General features: G+C 34.7%; 3 protein-coding genes and 1 pseudogene across 7 annotated transcripts; 1 reads left to right on the top strand and 3 right to left on the bottom strand.

Annotated features, from left to right (window-relative positions):
• Positions 1 to 1,565: 1,565 nt before the first annotated feature.
• Positions 1,566 to 7,521, bottom strand: LOC111310982 (1-(5-phosphoribosyl)-5-[(5-phosphoribosylamino)methylideneamino] imidazole-4-carboxamide isomerase HISN3, chloroplastic-like). Of its 2 annotated transcripts, XR_016341398.1 has the most exons (7): positions 7,029 to 7,521; positions 6,833 to 6,894; positions 6,249 to 6,456; positions 5,418 to 5,546; positions 5,197 to 5,298; positions 4,870 to 5,003; positions 3,342 to 3,453 (listed from the first exon to the last, which is right to left on the bottom strand). XR_016341398.1 is itself a non-coding variant. In XM_089759241.1 (6 exons), the coding sequence occupies exons 3-6, from the start codon at positions 5,275 to 5,277 to the stop codon at positions 3,211 to 3,213; spliced, it is 507 nt and encodes a 168-aa protein (XP_089615367.1). In that variant the 5' UTR covers positions 5,278 to 5,298; positions 5,418 to 5,546; positions 5,991 to 6,040; the 3' UTR covers positions 1,566 to 3,210. The 2 variants fall into 2 exon arrangements, 1 of the variants encoding a protein (XP_089615367.1); XM_089759241.1 differs by lacking the exons at positions 6,249 to 6,456; positions 6,833 to 6,894; positions 7,029 to 7,521 and adding exons at positions 3,616 to 3,664; positions 5,991 to 6,040 and having other exon boundaries at positions 1,566 to 3,453.
• Positions 7,522 to 8,938: 1,417 nt separating this feature from the next.
• On the top strand, positions 8,939 to 15,178 carry LOC111311712 (Iron-sulfur cluster biosynthesis family protein). 3 transcript variants are annotated; one of them, XM_022911331.2, is made up of 14 exons: positions 8,939 to 9,450; positions 10,111 to 10,218; positions 10,323 to 10,423; positions 10,521 to 10,604; positions 10,994 to 11,069; positions 11,168 to 11,233; positions 11,371 to 11,460; positions 11,946 to 12,011; positions 12,258 to 12,400; positions 12,505 to 12,591; positions 12,672 to 12,735; positions 13,444 to 13,587; positions 14,179 to 14,351; positions 14,711 to 15,178. In XM_022911331.2, exons 1-13 carry the CDS (start codon positions 9,061 to 9,063, stop codon positions 14,320 to 14,322), a joined length of 1,563 nt encoding a protein of 520 aa, XP_022767066.1. In that variant the 5' UTR covers positions 8,939 to 9,060; the 3' UTR covers positions 14,323 to 14,351; positions 14,711 to 15,178. The 3 variants fall into 3 exon arrangements, with proteins under 3 accessions (XP_022767066.1, XP_089615330.1, XP_022767067.1); XM_089759204.1 differs by having other exon boundaries at positions 8,942 to 9,450; positions 14,686 to 15,178; XM_022911332.2 differs by having other exon boundaries at positions 8,942 to 9,450; positions 14,728 to 15,178.
• A 91-nt stretch (positions 15,179 to 15,269) lies between these two features.
• On the bottom strand, positions 15,270 to 18,970 carry LOC111311713 (uncharacterized). Of its 2 annotated transcripts, none has more exons than XM_022911337.2 (5): positions 18,469 to 18,970; positions 17,878 to 18,013; positions 17,045 to 17,776; positions 16,580 to 16,682; positions 15,270 to 15,670 (listed from the first exon to the last, which is right to left on the bottom strand). In XM_022911337.2, exons 1-5 carry the CDS (start codon positions 18,543 to 18,545, stop codon positions 15,645 to 15,647), a joined length of 1,074 nt encoding a protein of 357 aa, XP_022767072.1. In that variant the 5' UTR covers positions 18,546 to 18,970; the 3' UTR covers positions 15,270 to 15,644. The 2 variants fall into 2 exon arrangements, with proteins under 2 accessions (XP_022767072.1, XP_022767070.1); XM_022911335.2 differs by having other exon boundaries at positions 16,484 to 16,682; positions 18,469 to 18,947.
• Positions 18,971 to 21,156: 2,186 nt separating this feature from the next.
• LOC111311716 (glucosamine 6-phosphate N-acetyltransferase pseudogene) lies at positions 21,157 to 21,722 on the bottom strand (annotated as a pseudogene).
• Between the last annotated feature and the right edge of the window lie 52 nt (positions 21,723 to 21,774).

Below are 21,774 nucleotides of genomic sequence, written 5' to 3' on the forward strand. Positions count from 1 at the left end.
CATGATAATCTGACAATGGTAATACAAAGTCGGTAATCTATTTCCAACACCGATCAAGCTTTGATCAATTTGCTTTTAGGAAAAGCATCCAAAATTTTGCCTTTGAAAATAAGCTTAAAGAATATAAGCCATATATCTTATTCAGGCCAGTACTATATGATGGAAAACAATATAGTGAGATGGGAAATAAGAGAAAACAAGGTAAAATGCACTTCTTTTAATGTGTTCCGTGTCATTGCCACTCTCTGGTAGTTTCATAGATAGAATCATTTCAACTGATCATCATCATTGTTTTTGGAACAAAAAATTTAAACATTTTATAAATGAAAGTTAAGATTAAAATACTTGTAAACTAGGTCAAATATTTGTACAGAGAAATCAACACAGATAAATTAATAGATTTAAACCCTCGTGACAACAAATTAACATAACCCTATGTCTTCATCCAAAGTATGTCAACACACAGAAAAAAAAAAAAAAAAAACTCCAATCACCTGTCTTATTTACCTCATTTATTGGACCATATCACCTAGTCTTGTCATATATATATAGCATTTTTTAAACATGCTGAGCCAAAACTTTTTGTATAGTACCTTATCACTTAGACTTGGGTCTTTCCTCGTTCAAGGGATAACATTGGACAATAATGGAGATGAAAGGGGAAAAAGTATATGTGAAATTTCTTAATCAGCACTACAAGAATAGTAGTAATATTATAGGATTCAAAGTACTGATGATGGTTATTTTCTGTTTCACATTTTCATGGTAGGTATAATACTTAAGAGCCCAAAGACAAGAATCTTGATCTTCCACCTCAAGATGGTGTTCAGATCTTGAAATTTCCCACTACGAGGCCTGGTGGTTGACTGGAAAGCTGCAGTTAAGGTGCAGACTCGGTCTCCAACTAAAATGTTTAATGCTCTAATTGGTATATATGAATAAAATATATTATTACACTACCACAAACACTATCAAATTTCATTGGGGGAGTGCTACATAGTCCAATTAATTTGATTTGCAACTGTTAGTTTAATGTGTTAGCTCCCTCTTATTCATCTTTTTCACAGAAAAAGAAGGGGGAGAAAATGAAGTTCCCTGAACCTTCTTGACTAAGAAAAAAAAAGGGCAGTGACAGAGCTGTTCATAAGAATGATGACTTCATGGTAAGCTTTTAAATATAGTGGCCAACAATGCATCTAAGACTTCCATTTTGTTAAATGAAACATAAACAAGAAATGAAAATTCAAAAAGAAAAAAAAGATAGCAGCCCCTTTGAAATAGAACTTGTAATTTTAAATAAGATATGAAAAAAATACAAAAATTACATAATTTAAAGTTTTAACAAAAATGGTGCATGAGTTTGATAAAAATAAAAAATTTTATATTTAATATGTCAATATAAATTATTATACAATAATTTTTATATTTTACACAAAATAAATATGATACGAGTATATAAATTATTTAAAGTTATTTTCAAATTATCAATTATTTATTCTTGTACTAATTTCCTAGGAATTGGAATTTGGAAAACTTAAATGTTTTTCAATTATTAGCTTTCATTGTTTTTAGAAAAGAAATTGTAATGTACTGTGATACATATGAACGACGGCCAAATCCAAACAAAAACTAAATAGGAACCATCAACTTAGTTTGCTAGTCTCCCACTACTATATACACAGAGGTTGTGACTTGTGATGTCAGATAGTACATGATGCCACCTGATCAGGGAAATATTAAACATTGAACAAGTGGTTTAACTGAGTTTACAGGGAAAACATTGTATCTACAGGAAGCAGCTCCCTCGGGGCTGTAGAATCCAATCCAGATTCCAGAGCTTTTCTTCCAGCGCAATCTCATTACTTTGGGTAAATGGAAGTGTAAATGGTGGATTGTATTTGTACTGCTACCACAAAAGTTGAGAACAAACCTGAAAAGGCAACAACTGCAACAACTTTTCTTGGCACCTCTCTGATCCTCACAGAAGGATCTTTAGCCAATGGCAGATCGGAACCATAGTTTGTTGGCATGACAAAAGACATTCTCCACTTATCTTGATCTTCCACCTAGATCATAAGTAGCCAAATAAATAAGAACCGATTTAATGAACAGTTGTATAAAAGGACATAAAATACTTAGAATTTACATATCCAACCCCTGATAATGCAGTGCGTGCAATACAAATCCAAGTAACTATGGATCAAATCTGAAAATACCAACAAAGAAAGGCGACTAAAGCCATCAGTATCTGTTTGTAATCTCATATCAATTGAATGATTCATGATTCCATACATGGAATCAAGGATCTTCTTCGAGTTACCTGAACAACCCAGAATAAGAGAATAGGACTTCAAGTGGAATTAGCATTTTCTCTCTTTTGTAAATTTTCAGTTGCATACATGCAATAAAAAAGTACAAATAATAAAATTGAGTTATTTACAACATTTTCCAGAAAGTGCATACACTGAACTTACCTTCTTTGTTAACACAGGTCATGTTGTCATAAAAGAAAAAAGTTTGTCAAAGAACTGTTCGATTTGTTGTCAATGAACAATTCGCCATATCATCAAAAGTTTCAAAGTACCTGCCATTTACGTCGTTGAGAGACAGGAAGCTTGAGAAACGAGAGCGAAAACGAGGGAGATTCGAGCTTCCAAGGCAGATATGGTTTGTCTCTGCGACGGAGCCAAAGTGGCTGTTGAAGTCATTGTTGCTGTTCTCTCTGTCGTGGCCATGGTTCGGTTGATATTAGGGCTTTGGGTTGAAAAAATGACTAGGGTTTTGGGAAGAGATTGAGTAGCCATTGAAGGCTTGAAAAGAAGGATTTGCTTTCTTTTTTTCTTAGGTCAAGCATCTACGTCCATTGTCCAAGCGGAAAATTACAAATTTTTGTTGTATTTTATAACTTGAGAGTTGAGACTCATATTTGAATAGTTCTTTCTCTTTCAGTAGCAGCTTATCGACATTCCAATAAATTCTTTCCATGCATACAGGGATGAAGTTTTCCTTTCATTCAACATAGAAACAAAGAGTCAGACCCATGAAATCAAATCTGAGAAAAAAGAGGCTCTTTTGTTTGTGCAAGTGCAATGCATTATAACTTAAGTCTCGTTTCAAAATTGTGGGGAAATATTCCTTGGCCAAGCTTCCCTGATAAACTTCTATAATACAAAACAGGTAGATCATCCTCCACGCCAAGAAGGTGATGGTCTAGGGATAGCGACCCCCCAAGTCGGGCAGTTCCCTGAAGAAGGGCTCAAGCCTGGCGCTAGAAGTGTGGTTTATGCCCCTCCTGTTATTGTCATGCCAAGCAATAACATCATCGAAAGCTAAGTTACCCCCAAAAATATCCAAGGCACTTCCCACAGTAACATCTACATGTCCCTTCCCCGCTGCTTTGATCGTCTCTAAATCATCCATTACTGTGACGCCACCAGCATAAGTGACAGGAATCTACAAAATAAAGACCATAATATGTGAACAAAATTTGATGGAAATCTACAAGAGTCCCTTGGCATTTTATGATCACAAGATAGCAATGAGGAAGAGCAAAATGAACTGAGAGACAAAAAAAGGGACTGAAACACCATCAAGGAGGCAAATGCATGTGCTAACCGGAGAGTGCTCGCCCAGTAATGCCACAAGATCTTTTTCTATTCCCAGCCTGTAATAAATAAATCATTGGAGGTTATAATACATGGGGAGATACAACTTTTTACCCTTCTCTTCATATGAAGCTAATGACTATTGCATCACTTCACACCCTCCATCATTCCATAAAGTGAAGTGTTCATTTGGGGCAGGGGCATGATTGGGAATTAAATGCGAAATTCTAATCAACTACCTATTACAAACTCCCCACCTTGGAACATTCTAAAAACAATATAGTGATTGATCCATATGGTACAATGGGCACTTCAGAACTGTTGTAAGCAAACCAGTCATTTAAGCATGTATAAAGCAAAATGATTGACAGTCCTTTTTGAGTGCCATTTTACAAGTATATCCTAAATCAGATAATAAGCTTCAATGAGTCAATAGCCTCCAAACTTCAGTCAGGCACATAAATAAGATATTAAATAACTTAGCCTTAGATTAGTTCTAGCTTCATCACATTATTTTAGATTCCCATTAGTCATACATTACTAATGTGTAGTAGTATGAACTATTTATAGTAACAAACTACAAGCAGGAGTCCTGCAACTGGTACAAAAGCACACCATCACACAGTTCTATAAAGTAACATGGCAACCTCTGCAGGATGCATTTCACTGAAATACAGGAGAGCAAGCACAATGCAAGCAATTAATCATGGCATATGAGGTTACAAAACAGCTAGTTTGCCTTTTCGCATTTCTAGTATACTATGCATTCGATAAAACCAAACAAACAAGCCAAAACTTGTGCTTTTCCCAAAGAAATGGATTCACCATGTTTTTGAGCAAGAATCACCATTGCAATAGGGCACAAATTGATTTCACTGGGAATAATCTATATGGAACTTTTCAATGCAGTAATAAATAGCAATTTAGGAGAAGATAATCGGAGGGAAATAGACAAAGGCTAGGCTAGCAGAAAGGATCGAGTCCACAGGTTCCAACAACATTAATACTGAAGATTATTAAGATGGTCAAGAGATTCAAAGCAGCAAGAACATGATATCACTAATAAAACAGCACAATCACTTAATTCAGATAAATATACTGACCACTGACAACAAAAATTCAAATCCAGATCAAATCACTGAAAAGTCATAATTCAATTGACTGTTATGATTTCAAAGAGCAACCAGATGAAAACTACATGAGCAAATGAAATAGAAATAAGTGCAATTTGCATAGTGTAACAAATGATACACTTAGGACTTACTTTTTCCCTTCAACATCCACGCCATGAACCAAAAATTCATCTGTATAATTGGCAAGAAAATGCAACACTTCCTCATCAAGATCGACATCACTGAACTTTTGCCATCTGTCAGTGACAATGGCATATTTGTCTTCCTGCAATAAAAATCAGCATCTTATGATTTAAACAACTGCCAAAATTAAGCATTCCATCAACTCATTAGATGACACTCCGAGGGAGGGAGTAAAATTGGGAATTCAGAAGTCTGGACATGTAGAATGCTCCAGGCAATACCCCTATTCAAAAGAGATTTCTTCTAGCATTCAGGGTGCAGAAGGCAGTTCCTACCTTCTTTCTGCAGCTAAGGTCCAAGACAAGTCTCCGCTTCCCAACAATATTGACAAGACCTTTCAGCCTTTGAAGGTCCATTTGCCTGTTGTTAAATACATACTGTAACAAATCCAAGAAGAAAATGTACATGAGATTCGATGAATATTTTTTTGCAAAGTGAACCCTCCACATGTCATGACAACTAAAAATGATACAGAATGTCAAAATTGAAAACATACTGAAGTAACAATGACATGGCTGGCTCCTTCCTCGATGTAGCTCAAACAATTGTCTAAATTGATCCCACCTCCAACTTGCAAGCCACCCAGATTTTCCAGTCCTCACAATCAGTTCAGCAGAGGAAATGTCTGTAAGTATTAAACATATTATCAAAGATAGAGAACAAGGATGACATAGCCACTCTCAAGAAACTTCATTTGAAATGTCAGTATAAACAGTAGAAGTTGGCATCATGACTTGAGACTGTGGATGTACACATTAAACCGGAATTCATATCTTTCCTTCAAAGCTTTCATAATCATATCAAGTACTTTTCTCCAAGTTTAGAAAGAAAATCAAAGCAGCACAAAGGTATAACAACATTGGAACCCAGAGATAAATTTTTAACAGCTTGTGAAAGGCTTCCAATTCAACATAAATATACAACACTAGCACCAAACTAGTTTGCAGTGATAATCTAAGAATAGCAGAATTACTACCAGAATAATCTGAAACTCAACATTTAAAAGTCCCATTTACCTAAGAATAAAAGCCTGGCAATTACAAATGAAAACAATGTTCCAACAACTTACTATTGACAATTGACTCTGACTACTCCACTGCATTTAGCAGAGCATCGATCCTTAAATCAATAATTTGACTCTGTTTCACAAGAATATTATATATTAATAATATTAGGATGTGTCCCAATTGCAAGAAAGCAGAAAATTAGCCCATCTTAAGGACAAAAAGTTTTGGCAGCCATCACAAAAAATAACATGATAAACAATAAAGCCAAAGAATAGGAATAAACAGACCATGAAATATGAAACTAAAACATTGGCTTTTACCAGGATAGGCACGCAATGGCTCAATGGCAGCTGGTTTGCTTAGAGGATCAGCTGCAAGCATGATTACATGACCACCCTTTAGCCCATCTTTTTTGTACAATTTCGCATATTCAGCTGCTGACAAATCCAATTCAAAATTGGTTACAAGGGTTGATCCATCCTCCTTTGAATCTCTAAGAGTTGATCCAACAATTCGTTTCACTTTCCCCTGATGTTAAATCATACTTTAAGTGTCAGGAACTAAAGCAAAAATGCCAAAGCCAATCTACACAAGCACCAATGCATAAAGGAGGAAATCCTTTCTCATCCCATAACGCAAGGAATGAGAACAAAAAAAATAATAAAAACACGAAAAAGCAGTCTATTTCGAAAGAAAAGCTACATTAGGCACCTTTAATGATACTACAAAGCCAAAGAATGAATCTTTGTCTCAGCATTTAATCAACCAACTTAAAGTTCTACAGAGTTGGACACTATTAATCTATAGAAATTACATACCAAAAAAGTCATAAAAAATTGTGAGCTTTCTGAAACCGAAATAAACCAAGAACAAAAAAAAAAAAAAATCATTTGCATTAAATTACCTTCCGTATATCAATGCAAGGTCGGAAACTAACAGCACAACGAACAGAGAAATGACAAGATCCTGCAAGAAGAAAATTTTTAGAGGAAAAGAGTGAGATCTAAGAAACCCAACAAGGAAAAAATAAAAGTGGAAATGCTAGAAAAAGTCGACGAATACTGAAACTTAGTGAAGGGGTGGCTCTGGCAAATGGGTACCTGGGAAAACCATAAAAGGAGGACTTGAAATTCCTGTCATTGGAAGTGCTAATAAGCTCCAAGATTGAAGAACTCCCGTGGAGGCTGCAAGTTCCCATACGGTCTAGGAGGAAAAGAAGAAGAAGTTGATATGCAGCAGTGGCATGTTATATAGCAGGCTCCTTCCAATCCTGTTGGGCAGGGTTAACTTGAGAATCCTGTTAAGGTTGACAGTAAAGCATAGGCCGCAAAAAGTTGTGGGTAGGTTCCTTCCAAAACTTACCCGGAATCGAAACAATAAAAAGGCAATGACAGTTCCTTTGCCATTCACTGTAGCCTCTCTCCTATTCGTTATTTTCTTATTTGCATATTGACCGGTTTTCTATTCTTACAATAACGAAGAATGGCTATGAAGAAGAAGAACCTCCTTAAACCTCTCCAAAACCCTCAACCAAAATGCCCACAACCATTGCCCCCACTTTCTCCACTCTTGGACTCACCCCAAACACCAACACCTTTCCTTTCTCTCTTCCCCACAATGCCCCAACCCCAACCCCATCACCAAACCCAACTCTTTTCCTTCCTCAAAACTCACCTGTCCCACCACCCCTTAACCCCCAAACCCCTCGTTCACTTCGCTTTAGTTTGGATTCTACCGTAGGTATAATGCGGTGCGATTGAGTTCACCGCGTATGAGTTGAATTTAAATGTCACCTCCACTAAAATTCATTAAACATAAAATTTTCATTGAATTTTTTTTTCAATTACACTTATAGTAATTTTTAATCGAAATTACAGTAATTTTCATTATTATTTTTAATCTTACTGGAGTTAAATCTCACGAGCCTTACTCAAAACTTAGCTCCACCGTCGCCCCATTTTCACCCGCTATGACTTCCTAGTTTTCTCTTGGTCTTCCACTGTTGACTCTTTCCGCCATGATCACTCAACTTTGCTATGGATGGCTCACTCCTTGGCTTCTTCTCACCGTTTCTCTCTGCTTCATTCTCTTCTTAGTTTTATAGCGGCCAATCCTTTGCCCTTGCTCTCCTGGTAATTCTCTTGCCCTCAACTGGAACCCCCTTTTCGTTTCATCATTGATGCATTTTGTAGAGCTAGGAAGTTGAATGATGTTGTTTTTGCTTTTGAAACCATGAAGAAATTGATTGATGGAAAACCTAGTGTTGTTATTGCTACCAAACTTGCTTCCAAACAAATGCAACTTTGTTCAGCTCTAGACATGGTTGATAGTTTTCTTTTCAATCTGCTCTTTTCCCATGCTTACAGGTTTTGGGGAGAGGAAGACACTAACATCAGAGCTCCATTTTACATCTTTAAACACTTTTTTTAATCATTTTATTTTTGGATAAAATTTGAAAGCTGGTTCATCCACCTTTTTAAAAAGTGAATTACGATTAAGTTTGATCAATCCCCTTGCAATTTTTTTTTCAAACCCTTAACTTGTGGCCTTCTTACTTTTAAACTGCAATGTCCTTTATATATGTATAAAATAACACACTTCCTTGATCAGGAAATAGCATTTAATATTTGTCAGTCTAATATTCTTGTTTCTATTTTCCTTTTACTCTAAATTTAACAACAACAACCTTATATCCCATAATTTTAAAATCAACTGTATAAAAAAACAAAAAAATCATACTAAGTGATAGATTAAATTTTTTTTCATTCATTTTTATCAAAAAGATTTTTTATTTTTTATTTTTTAAACATTTTGATCCCTTCTAAATTTGTTTCTTGATGGAGTATATTTAACTGTAAAAAAAATAAAGAAACCAAATAAAAAAATTAAAAGCTAAATAAATTTTAAAAAAAAGGAAAAAAAAATTGAATTAATGTTCAGACAGACGGTCAATCTAAAAATATCAAGAAGGGTAATAAAGTAAATCCATGAACATAATCCCCCCCGCTTTCTAACTCTCTCTCTCTCTCCTCTCCTCAGCCAAGCTTACCACTTTTCCTCGATGGCCTGAGCTTAAAACAAAAAATCTAGAAGTTCTTCCAAAAAAGAAATAAAATTTGAAATTAAAAAAAAATGGCCTCAATCTCTACTTGCCTCATTCTATCTCCCAAGTCCCACCTCCTCACTTCAAAACCCTCAGTTTCTGTCAATTTTTTTCCCGGAATCCAAACAATAACTTCTTCGTCAACGTTTCCGAGAAAATCCGGGTATTTTTTAGGGCCTAGGGTTTCATTTCCGGTCATTAAGGCAAGTGCTGATGTCGGAAGCAACACGATTAGGCCTGGAGGTGTGGTGGAGACGGACAAGTTACCTTCCGATGTGAGAAAACGAGCAATGGAGGCCGTTGATGCGTTTGGTGGGAGGGTTACCATTGGGGATGTTTCGAGTAAAGCTGGTCTTAACTTGAATCAAGCTCAAAAGGCTCTTCAAGCACTCGCTTCTGATACTAATGGCTTCTTGGAGGTACTTTGTTTTTTAATTTTCGAATTCATTTCAGTTCCAAAAGTTTTATCATGTTAGGGTTAATGTTGGGAGGAATTGCTATTTGAACTGAAATGCCAAATTAGATTGTAAATTAAACAACTTCATCTGAGTTTAACGTACCTTGCGCGTATAAAAAAAAAGTTGCCTTTTGTGTTTGATTGATGCAGAAATAGAATTTAGATGTGGTCTGGAAGTGATATCGAATACAATAAATGTGTTGATGTATTTGAATTGCTATACTTGTATGCTGCTTGTTGTTGGCTATGATTAGAACATAAAAAAGGGTTAATTGCATTTTCATTTACTAGTTGAATTAACAGATACCATAATGAAATACGTGGCTTAGTTGGACTTCTAAATGTTAATTTCCAGAACTCTAGCTGCCATACTTTTCTCTTTTTTCTGGATAAGATGATACTGTCCATCATCATATTGGATTTTTTTCTTTTTTCTCTTTGTGGAAGCAAACTAGAGCCAGCCGGTATCATTGACTTATTCCCTAGGTGAGCCTTTGCTGATCTTTGTATGAGAATTACGGAGTTGTTTCTTGGGACTTCCTCTAGTATTATAACCTCTATTCCTGGGATCTTTGAAGTTCTTGATTTGTGAGTACCATTGTTTTCAAGATGGGTTTAACAGGTCTCGGATGAAGGTGATGTCCTTTATGTCTTTCAGAAGGATTATCGAGCAAAACTTGCTGCCAAGTCATTTAGGATAAAATTTGAACCTTGGGTTGATAAAGTAAAGGTAAACATTCGTTACATTATTTTCCCTTTTTGTTGAGGTTAAGGAGAAAAACGCTGGATGTTAAACAATATGGACAATAATCTAGTCTTTTCCTTGGTTGGCAGGCTGCACTTGAATATTTAGTAAGAGTTTCCTTTGGGACAGCACTTATAGCTTCAATTGTTCTTGTTTATACAACAATTATTGCCCTAATCACAAGTAGAAGGTGTCCACTAAACTTGACAATTTGAAACTATTATAATAACATTATTCTAGAGCTGCAGTTGTTGAGAGCAAGATTTGACAATGTGATCTGGTGACAGTGAAGAAGACAATCGGGGAAGACGAGGAGGCAGGTCATATGACACAGGATTCACCTTCTACTTCAGTCCAACTGATTTATTTTGGTAATACTTTTTAGATTGTTACGAATTCTAGCAGTGATAGAAATGTAACGGGGTGTTAATTACAGTTGTGAATTCTCAATGATGTGGCCAACTAGAGGATGTTGATAGATAACATTAAAAGCCAGATAAACATAGGTTTTAAAGTAACTTTGTTTTCTAAAATTGTACTACAATTAATAAATCAGTATCTATTGTGGTAAGTAATTTTGTTATCCATGTTTGGGAGCATAAAATAAGTTTATTTTTTTGGATAAATGAGAATGAACCATCAGATCAACATGTTTTATGCTATAACCATAATGTTAAAACGTATTGCCTCTATAATTTATATCCCTTTCATAAGTTCAAACACTTAAATAACCTCCTTCTCTGGTTTAATTTTATTTAAGGTACTGGGATCCGTATTATTATAGGAGGCGACGGCTACGAAGTGATGATGATGAGAAAATGAACTTTATTGAATCTGTAAGATATGAAAATAAAATTTATGGATCATTTATGGTGTTGCTCAGTTGTTTTGTGCTTCAGGGAAAGAAAGTTAAGTTTATTTGTGACTTTTTTAGGTTTTCTCCTTTGTTTTTGGGGATGGTGATCCAAATCAAGGAATTGAAGAAGAAAGGTGGAAGTTGGTAATACTCGAGCACTAGCTTCACTGGTCAATGCTTACAATGTTTTATTTCAAATTACTGACAGTAGTTATTCAGATTGTTAAGTGTTTTATTTCTTCCTTTACAAAGTTTCACAATTTACTAACCAAAATGTGCAGATTGGACAATACATAGCTTCTAATGGAGGTGTTGTCACAGCCGAAGAACTTGCTCCATATCTTGATTTACCAACCACAAATGGAGCGATGGTATGATTATATATTAATCATAATCTAATCTATCTTGTAATTAGCATGTAATTTGTTTTTATTCCCAGCTCATTGTTTCTCCATCTTATTTCTGCGTTTTATACATAACAGATCATTTAATCAATAGCGTTCTGACCTTTAATCATATATTGATGGTTACTTGCATACTTTGATATCATAAATAATTCACAGTCAAGTAATTCACAAATGATAGGTTTTTCATACACATTCTGTTTAAAAAGCTTCACAATCAGTATTTTGGATTCTGGTTTCTCCTTTTTTCAACAAAATGCTTAAAACTCATTGGAGAATATTCCTAAATCTCCTTGTTGAAAATTGTTAAAATTGTGGCTTGGCTTTTCTTTATTTCAAATTATTTGAGCCTGTCCATCATTCAATCACTATTTAGTTCTTACATTGCATCCATGTTGTTTGTAGCTGTTTTCTCATTAAGCTATTTGACTTTTTTATCTGGTCAATTCTAGAGTGATGAATCATATGTCTTGCCTGTTCTTCTGCGGTTTGATGGTCAGCCAGAAATAGATGAAGAGGTATGTAGAAACAATGTATACGTGCATTACATATAATGTTCATGTGAGTGTGTGTGTGTACTAAGAACAAAGAAGTATTGCATTTATTGTCACCTTAAAATGTAAAATATTTTAAATTTATGAGTTTGACTTAAGGCACTGATGTTTGATCTGTGTCTTTTGAGATCAAGAATTATGTCATCAAATGTTACAATTTTTGGCGGAAAGAGTTCCCACCCTCATGAATTACAAAAACTATTTGTGTAGGGAAATATACTGTACAGATTTCCTTCTCTGCAACGAACAGCTTCTTCTCAAAGGACTGGAAGGAAGGAATATGTAGGAAGAAGATGGAGTGATCGGGTTGGGGGAATCGAGAAATTTTTTAAGGAGAAGCAGTGGCAATTTAGGTTCTTCTCCTCTGTCTCCCTCTCTCTCTATGTTCTATGTTTATTTGGTAAGAATTGTCCTTGTACTTGGAGTTTCTTTTTATTAATAAGCATTTGTTTTGCAGTAAAACAAGTTCATCAGAGAGAGCAATGGTCATTGGTTTGGGTGGGATTAACCTCTTTGGAGTTATCATTCTTGGAGCAATGTTAAAGTACAGCTCTCCCTCAGTATTCCTTTCAATGTGCTTATTTTCTACCTTTCTAATGGCGCTGCTTTTATTCTTGTTTGAAGAGATGCAGCTGTGACACCAAGTGGATTTATTAAATTTGTCATGGATATATTTCCTCTCCTTCAGGTGTGATTTGATGTTTCTCTTTTTAAATAGATGGGTTTTTTGAACCAAAAATTTTAACTATAATGAAAGTATGAGGTCAATATGCATTTTGCATTTTCTCCTTGAATGAAATGTGCACTGTGATGCATAACAAGCCTCTTCTGTCTGTGTACCCGTGTCATGTTCGTGTTGGAGGACATGCCTCTGACACAACAGGTTACATATTCTGACATGACAGGATGCCCAGAATCTCCATAATGTTAAAGACACCACTTTGCTAAATTTCTGTCCATGCATGTGCACCTTGGCTTCTGTCTGTCTTAAGTTTCATGTTCTGATGCCCTGATGTCTGTCCAACATGTTAGTATACCTGTTTATCATCACAGACCTGCAAAATTACTTATGTTGGTTGAAGACTTGAAGTTCAGTCACTACTTGATACTAGATACAGCATATAAAAAGTAAATAGAAGTTTGGAATTGCTCTTTTTTATTTTTTTGGTCTGTGAAAGTGAATAAACTTTTCATGTGTTCTCCTATGATTTGTTTCTCATGCTTGAGGAAATGAAGTATTATTGTCTTGGCTGTGTTTAACCAGTTTGTTTATGGAGCATTCTTTGTTCATTAAAGCTATAGAAGGTTGAAAACTCAAGTTTCTTTTCCCGTGTTTATAATGAAATTTGTTTCAGCTTTGCTTTTTCAAGATTTGTATGAAACATTTGTTTTGCAGATCTATGCTGGTTCTTTCTTTGCAATTCCTTTGTTTCGGTGGTACATCATTCGTAAAAGGAATGCTGATATAGAGAAGAGAAACCAAATAAGAGAACGGTTTGCTCAAGCACTTGAATTGCCCAACCTTTCACTGAGGCGGAAGGTAACCATCTTAGCATCTGTATTTTGATTTTGCATCATGTTTCTAATAATTATAGATATTTTTTATAATTTTCCCTTATGTAGCTTTACCCGGTACTCTCTTCTTTTCCTTAATAGGCAAGTATGCATTTCTAAACATTTTAACATTGTGATGAGAGTTGAAATCATTCTTTATCCATTGTCAAGATACAATTGCTTGTCAATGCAATGATTAATAATGTATTTGCAATTTTTTCCTGATTTATCTTCATTATTAAAAAATCCCAGTGGATCACTAGTTTGCAATTTCTGCATGCTACATTGCATCTCTGTGTGGTTCTCGCCTCCTTGGTCATGAGAAAATAAATGGGAGTTGTGGTCCCTGATACTTTGTGGATAGGCAATGCAGGAATTTTACCTGTTATAGTTTTGCCTGTGTATATTTGAAATCTTATTTTCCTATTAGATTAATTTTAATTAATGATTTTATAATTATATGATGATGTCATTTTATTTTAAAGTCGAATTTCCACTTTTTCATGTACAAGATCATCGTAGGTGAATCTATTCCCATGGAATAATCTCTTTATTTCTTCTCTGGATAAAATGTCAGCTACTGAGTGCTCGAGATATGGCACAAAAAACAGTCATAGGACCAGATCGCGTCGTGTATAGTACTGACAAAGACTTAGTTGAGCAAGACTACGAAGCACGGGAGTGGGATAGAAGATTCCGAGAGATTGAGAAGTCAGAATAAGAAGAGGCTATACGGACTATGGTTACTTGGTAATTTTTCTAAGTTCCCTATGCTAAAACCTAAATGGTTACAACTTAGAAGCAAACCTCTCTCTCTCTCTCTCTCTATATATATATATATATATATATATACACACACACACACACACACACATACATATATATATATACACACACTGTAGGGGAAACCGCTCCTGGCGACAAAAGTTGGTTAAACCTCTGAGCTGCTATTCTTATAGAGCTTCTATTAGATGCATGTATCTTAAGTCTCTAGGGTGTTTCCTTGGTGTCGAGAACATAAAATTTTCCTTTATACTGTTTGCCATTTTTTTTTTTTTTCATATTTATTTATAGCTTTCAGCAGCTCAAATTTGTGCTACTCTTACCAGAGCGTCATTGTATGAAGTGCTTGACAGTACATGGAACCTGTCTCTTGAAACTGTTGATATACCATTGATGGAAGAGGCAATTCTACAAAAGGAAATCAGGAATCTCGCTTCAGTGCTTTATGGAATAGTTATAAGAGGTAGTAATATATAGATTGTTCACTATATTTCCTTGAACTACCTTTAACCTTTTGCTTAGGGATTTCAAAATCTCATTATAGATTTATCAGTAGTTCTGCATTCTGAATTGAAATCCTCTTCTCCATTTGTTTTCATTGTCTTCTTTTTGTTGTTTAAACTGTAAATTATCCGTCCTGTAAACTACTACACAATTTAACACCGTTGAGGCTTCGGAGATCAGTGGATTACTATGCTCTAGGTGTCAAGACAAAACATTTTTGGACTTAAATTGTTTACTTTGATATGTAAAAATAAAATTACAGGCACATTGTTATGGTGCTTTCAGTTAAATATTGGCCAGGTTGTCTGTTTATTGTTATATTTATTACTGTTTAATTTGAATTTTGATTGAAGGTTTATGGTAGTTTACAAGGCACACAAGTACAGAATAAATTTCTTAGATTAGTTGTAGTAGAGTACATGGTTTAGCTAGTTTTGCCTACCAAACTAGAAGGAAATTTGTGATAATCAGCTACTCAACTTGCTGTAGGAGCAGGGCAACTAATCTTGCTCAGCAACCCAGTACAGACAGCCACTTTAGCAGTTCAACATGAAACCTTTAAGCACGATCATGATCAGTGATTATATGCTTAATAATCATTACAAGAAACAATCTCTTAAGCAGAGAATATCAACAGGCACAAACAACACAAGTCCTCACAGCCACATAATTAGGGGGCAGAGGGTGAAAGAAAACATTGGTTGTGCCCACTTCGGGCATCCAACGTTGTTCCTATCAATCTGCAAATGACCATTTTCAAGCGACATGGAAGATCAATATACCTGCATTAAAAAATATCATAGGTTAAAGATTAGTTTCTCTCATGGTGTAACGGTTAACAAATGGGAAATGAAGTCACGATATCCTTAATACTTATATTCAGCGTGCTAAAGACTTCTTTATTGATTTACAGAAAGCATGAACATTTTTTGGGAGCTTAAAACGAAATTTGTAATTTCATGCAGCTTGGCAGGATTATTTCCCTTCAAGGTTAACTCCTTTTACATTTAAGTGTTTTTTTTTTTTTTGCCAGACTTTTAGATTGAAGTTGAACCTTGATTTTTAAAGAACTCCCACAGAGACTACCAATACAGCTTAGCTAACAAAAATTCCATTATGTAAGCACAAAAAAATGTTCAAAAATTCTTCTCCCCACTTGATTAATCATAAGAGCAGTTAGATCTGCATGCTAGCCAACTACAATTTAAAGGAAACCCTCTATGAACTTTTATTCCCAAATCAACAAATAGAGCTAAATGCTTAAATTAAAAGGAGATATCCTTTTTGCATCTGCTGTATGACAATTAAGGTTCTTAAAGATAACATCCTTAGAAAACACACTTATGGTTTTGTACTTTGGACTTTATATTTATACACCAGATGACAGGTCGTATAATGTCCGATCCACAGGAGCAAAATATATTTGAGCATCTCAAAGTTGATTGGACAAACAAGCATGAAAAGGGTTTTATAGAAAGAGTGCCTAACAAGTTAAAGATGTAGATGAAATATTTGATAATCTAAAACACATCAAATAAGTAGATCATTTGAATTTAACTCTAAAGGGTAGAGTAAAATAAATATCATGTGCTTACCTAAAAGTGTGAAGGCAAATACTATTGTCAGTATCATTTGTATGGATCGTCGATTAACTTTAGCAAGATATGAAAATCTATCAAATCTGGCATTACCTGCCCCAAGCATCCTTCGCAGCTGCATTACCTTTACAAGAAACCCATGTAATACCCGGAGGACAAGGTCTACAGGTGCTGAACTTGGTCCAATACGCTGACCCTGTGAAAGAGATACAGACCATAAGAGGTCATTGACCAATGGCAACAAGGCTTTGTGGTATCTAGGAATTGATGACGTCTTGCAAGAACCAAGCAACAAGAAAGATTGGCAATTAAAGGCATGTCAAAAACAATAAGGTCAAAACCACAGAGAAGAGCTTTTGAAATTTTGGTTCTTCTTTATAAATTTTATACACTTTTGAGGATAAGAACTCAATTTTGTTCAATGCTAGTATCAGAATCCTGAGCTAACTACTTCACCAGATCTTTGGCTATTGTTTAGCTTAAAAAGACCACCAGCATGCCTTCCAAAGATTAATGTTAAGAAGTATTGAAGCATTAGCACTGGCTAATGAAACATACCTCTGCAGCACGAGAAGCATCAATGTATGATGGGGAATGCCCTTCTTCTCCATCTTTCAATCGCTTTGTATAATTGCTAGGAAACCTTCTCCCATATGCAGTCCATAGATTATTGAAGAATCCAAAGAGATTCATTCTGCTGGAAGTGCCTCTCAACTTATTCTCGTGGAAGAAACTCTTAGGTTTGCCTTCACTAGCTTCTAAATCCCAACTTCCATCTTCGGCATTCCTGTTACGAGAACTCTCTTGGAAATAATCCACTGCATCTAGACCCAATTTTATAGAACAATGTGAACCCACCTTCCTTAAGTTATTGTCCTTCATAGAATCATAATAATGGCTACTATAAGCAACACCATTCATATTCACTTCTTCAATTTCTCCACATTCATTTCCAACAATTCCAGCATCTGTTGAGCAAGATGCTGTGGCTGGATCAAGAAATCTTTTCAAGATGTCACTATCATCCAAATCATAACGGTGATTGTGCTCATTATGATTCCCCCCAGAAAGAAATAACGCCAAACCATCTCTATCTTTTTCATTCAAGTTTCCCCACTCCGAGGTTTTCATGGGATTTCCCATTGCCATTTCCTCCAAGCTTTTCTCAACATTATTTATCTGTTCTCTAATGGCTCTAATAAACTGCTTATGTCTGGAAATCGCATCCTCCCTAGAGTGAGACTGGTCCATCCTAGCTGATGAGCTAACTGCTTTTTCAAAATCTTCCAACTAAGTAAAGCAAACAATAAAATAAGCTAATTAAAGAAACTGGGAAAAGAGTTGCAAAGATGATATGATATAAACTCAAGAATTAAAACATGAATCAATACCTGCCATTTTGCTGTTTCGAGTATGGTTGCAAGATCACGCCTGTGATACCCAATCGAAGTAAGCAGCTTCGGGTCAGAATGATCACCTTGAAAAAGACTTTGTTCGTGGAAAAGAAGACGAAAAATCGATTCCATTCTGAAAATACCAAATAAAAAATCATTAGCTTTGAACTTTCACAAGAATATACCTCAGCACGATAAATCACTCCACGTTGATAAAACAGAAAACCAGGCCAATCTAAAAGCACAGAAAGGACTTTTAAAGTAGCTTTATTTCAATTCAGTAGATACAATGAAGGCAAACTTTGTAAGAAAATCAGAACCAAACTCACTAAACCAACATTCATTTATTAGCTGCCATTATTTAAAAAAAAAAAAAGACAAATCCTGTAGTTCGTTTATTTTAAGGCTAGTTGTACAGAAATTAAAAAGAAAAAACATTTTTTGAGCTGAGAAAAAAGGCGAGCAATAAAACCAGAAACCAATTTCCACAACTAAAAAAATTGAAAAAACTGTTTTTCAAAAGGAGAATCAATAAAAATGAAAACTTTCGAAATGGGTATTTTCCATTTATAGGGAAAAAGGAAAAACCTGTCAGCTGAATCTTGAACAACTTCGGCTGCTGAGAATAGAGGGTCGGATTCCCATTGAAGCAAGCTTGATCCCATTTTCTTTATATAATCATAAAAAATACAAAATAAACGTGATAGAAATTTGAAAACAAAAACTTTCGCTTTCCAAACAAATAGGAACGATCGAGAAAATGAACTCTGAAACGATAATCGACGAAATAAATGAAAAAAAAAAAAAAAAGGAAAACCGTATTTTCTTTGAATGAAAATTAAATGAATTTGAAAGTGGAATTTCACTAAAATAGACTTCTTTTCTTTTTTGCTGTGAATTGGGAACTTATTAGGGTTTTAAAGTTGCAACTTGCAAAAAATGATTAATTTCTGTTATTAAACAGTTTTTTGGTTTTAGATTTTACAGGAAAAGTTGATGCGATCAATGAAAGAGAAAAAAGGATGGAAATTATTTTGATCATAAGGTGTTTTTCGTCTTTTTATATAAATATTATTTGCAGCTTCATCAATAATCAGCAATTCTTTTGCTTTCCCCATTTGTTGGGTTTTCTGTTTTTAACTTTTTATTAAAAAATAAATATTGCAATTTACCTCAATTATCTCTAATATTACATAAATTGCTTTTAAAAGATACAGCATAATGGCAAATTTGCACGAACTCAATGAAAACTACAGCTTTAGAAATTCATTTTATCAATGGAAAGCCATCTTGAAGGGAAACAGGTCTCTGTCACACAGCAAATGGCCAAGTTCTTACAATCTTAATCACATGAAGTCGATGGATGTCATGTCTTCATTCAGGCAAAGAACATCTAGGGCTTTAAAAAGAAATGGCTAATATTAATATTCTTAAGATATTGCTCTTTGGCTGATGCAGTTTTACGAATTGGATACCCCAAGAGTGTTATATATTTCTAGCAGTTTTTGAATTTTCAAAGCAATGGCAAATCTTTTCACAAATACCCACCAATTTATTATTTAAATTCAAATTTATTGGAAGATTGTGACAATTAAAAAAAATAATTTTTTACAAATTCTTTAAACCCAAAATAAATAAATTTATTTGAGAAATAAAAACATCATTGTTCCTTGAATTTTCTTTTAGAGGGAGGGAAGTTTTTGGTCAAGAAAATGCCCTGTTTATCAGGCAAATTTCACTTCAGAGGAAATTTTACAAGTTCATACTGACTTTTGAGCTCATAATTTAGTAGGCGTATCTAACAGAGGTAACTGATGGAGATGAGATTCAGAATCCAATCACCAATCACCAATCATTCTGCAAAGTGCATAAACTATAGATCTTCAATGAATTCAGTAATCAAAGCTAACATTCTTGACTTTAAAGCAAAAGAAAAGGTGTAGCCAAAAAGAAGCTTACTGAAAGCTACTGTTTACCTGAGTCCAAGCATAATAAAGGAAGACTTTCATCAGCAGCCATCTGAAGTAGTTCTGGGAATTTTCTTAGCTTATGAAATGATAAGAGGGGGAAAAAAGAGAAGTGCTTCCAAAAATTCATAAAGGATAAAACAGCAATGTCAGGTTCAGTTAAGGCTAATACAAAAATTAGTAATTTCTTGTGAATTAGACTTCCTTTCAACCCAAGCTCACACTTCAGAACAATATACTGCAATATTCTGCACCACTTTTGTGTTCTTGACATTACTTTCATCAAGTTCTCGAACCAATTTCGTTCAACTTCCAGTACTACTTTCGGTGCAGCAACTGCTAATCCTTACTGGCATAAAAAATCAAGCTTTATAAACCATTTAAGATCTTTCAATAAGTAGAGACGAAGAAAAAATCAAAACAATTATTTTTCAGCTACAAGTTGTTCAGATTATAGAGTATAAGCAACTAGTAAGACCCTCAGCTTTTGCACAAAAAGGAAAAAAAAAACCTCACATCAAATGAGCTGAACAAAAGATTAGCATATAAGACTGTCAAAGTTCCTTCAGTCATAAAACAGAAAGCAATAGTAGAATATTGGAAAATGAAACTAGATCTGTCAGCAGCACTTTTTTGCAGAGGATTCAGACCATTTGGTTACAAGATTTAGTCAAGAATTAAGCTTCATAATTGAAAGGATGAAGGAAGATCCATTTCATAACATTCCAACACAAACCAATGAGGGAAAATCAACAAATAACAATATCACCACTTAAGTCCAATCCCACAACTTTTTTCTCTGGAAAGATTGTCCTACATAGAAGGTAAACACTAGATGCATAACTTTGCCCTTAATTACAATATAATTCAACATATAAATCCAACCATGTTAAGGCAAGGAACACTAAAGCTGAAACTTTACAACACATTATAAATCATGTAGAACTAAAATACCATCAAAACATACATGAATGAAGCTTCTTGTATGCATCATCTACTTTGCCCAAAGAAAGGCCTCATTGTAGCTTATCAGGAGGTTGAAAGCCTGTAACCTAAATGAATGATTTCAGAACATTTGGCTAAAATTACTACGTACTGAGAAGATAAACTATTCTCTAGCTCGTGGTTTGATTAATCTAGCCACAAGATCCTATGTCAAGTTTAATATAACAGTAACATGTCTAATGATTCCTCCCATCATATGTGCTAAACACAGTCCAATAACACATCAAAAGCACACAATTCATCAAGAAATCCTGAACCAAATTCCAGAAAAAGTAAATATACCACAGACAAACACAAGATAAGATATTCAAATAAATATGCCATTGATCTCATCATGAAAATAAGCATTGAATGTGAACAAAAGGCGAAAGCAAAGCATTACATTCAAGCAAAGTACTTAACCATCTGAATTTCCTTCTGCTCAAAACCACACTTCTCATAAAACACCTTGTTGTCAGCACTGCAATCCAAAATAACGTTATAACACCGCATCGAACGCGCGTGATCTGCAAGAAACCCCATGATTTTCTTCCCCAACTGCATTCCTCTTGCATTCCCATCAACCACTACATCTTCAATATGCCCAACTTTTCCACAGTTCCTTGTAAACTTCTTCTCAATAAACACACTCCCTGTCGCTATAATCTTACCCGAAAAATCATCTTCGATTACAAAAACAAGATGATCATCACCATATATACTTATCTTCTTGAACCTATCTTCAAATTCTTTGTAAGAAACAGAACCACAAACAGTTAGCTGTTGTAACAGCTCTATAAAGCCTTGCTTTTGTCTGAAAGTTCCAGTTTTCTAACCCGAAAATTTTGTTCTTCTTTTGATGAATTACTGTTCTCCATTTTATTGGTCCAATTCTCTACATTGTGATAAAAAAAATCTTTTAATTGAATTAATATTCAATACA

The sequence above is a fragment of the Durio zibethinus genome, chromosome 1 (assembly GCF_047325235.1).
Source record: "Durio zibethinus cultivar Kanyao isolate XHJ-2024 chromosome 1, ASM4732523v1, whole genome shotgun sequence".
In the NCBI taxonomy this organism is placed as follows: Eukaryota; Viridiplantae; Streptophyta; class Magnoliopsida; order Malvales; family Malvaceae; genus Durio; species Durio zibethinus.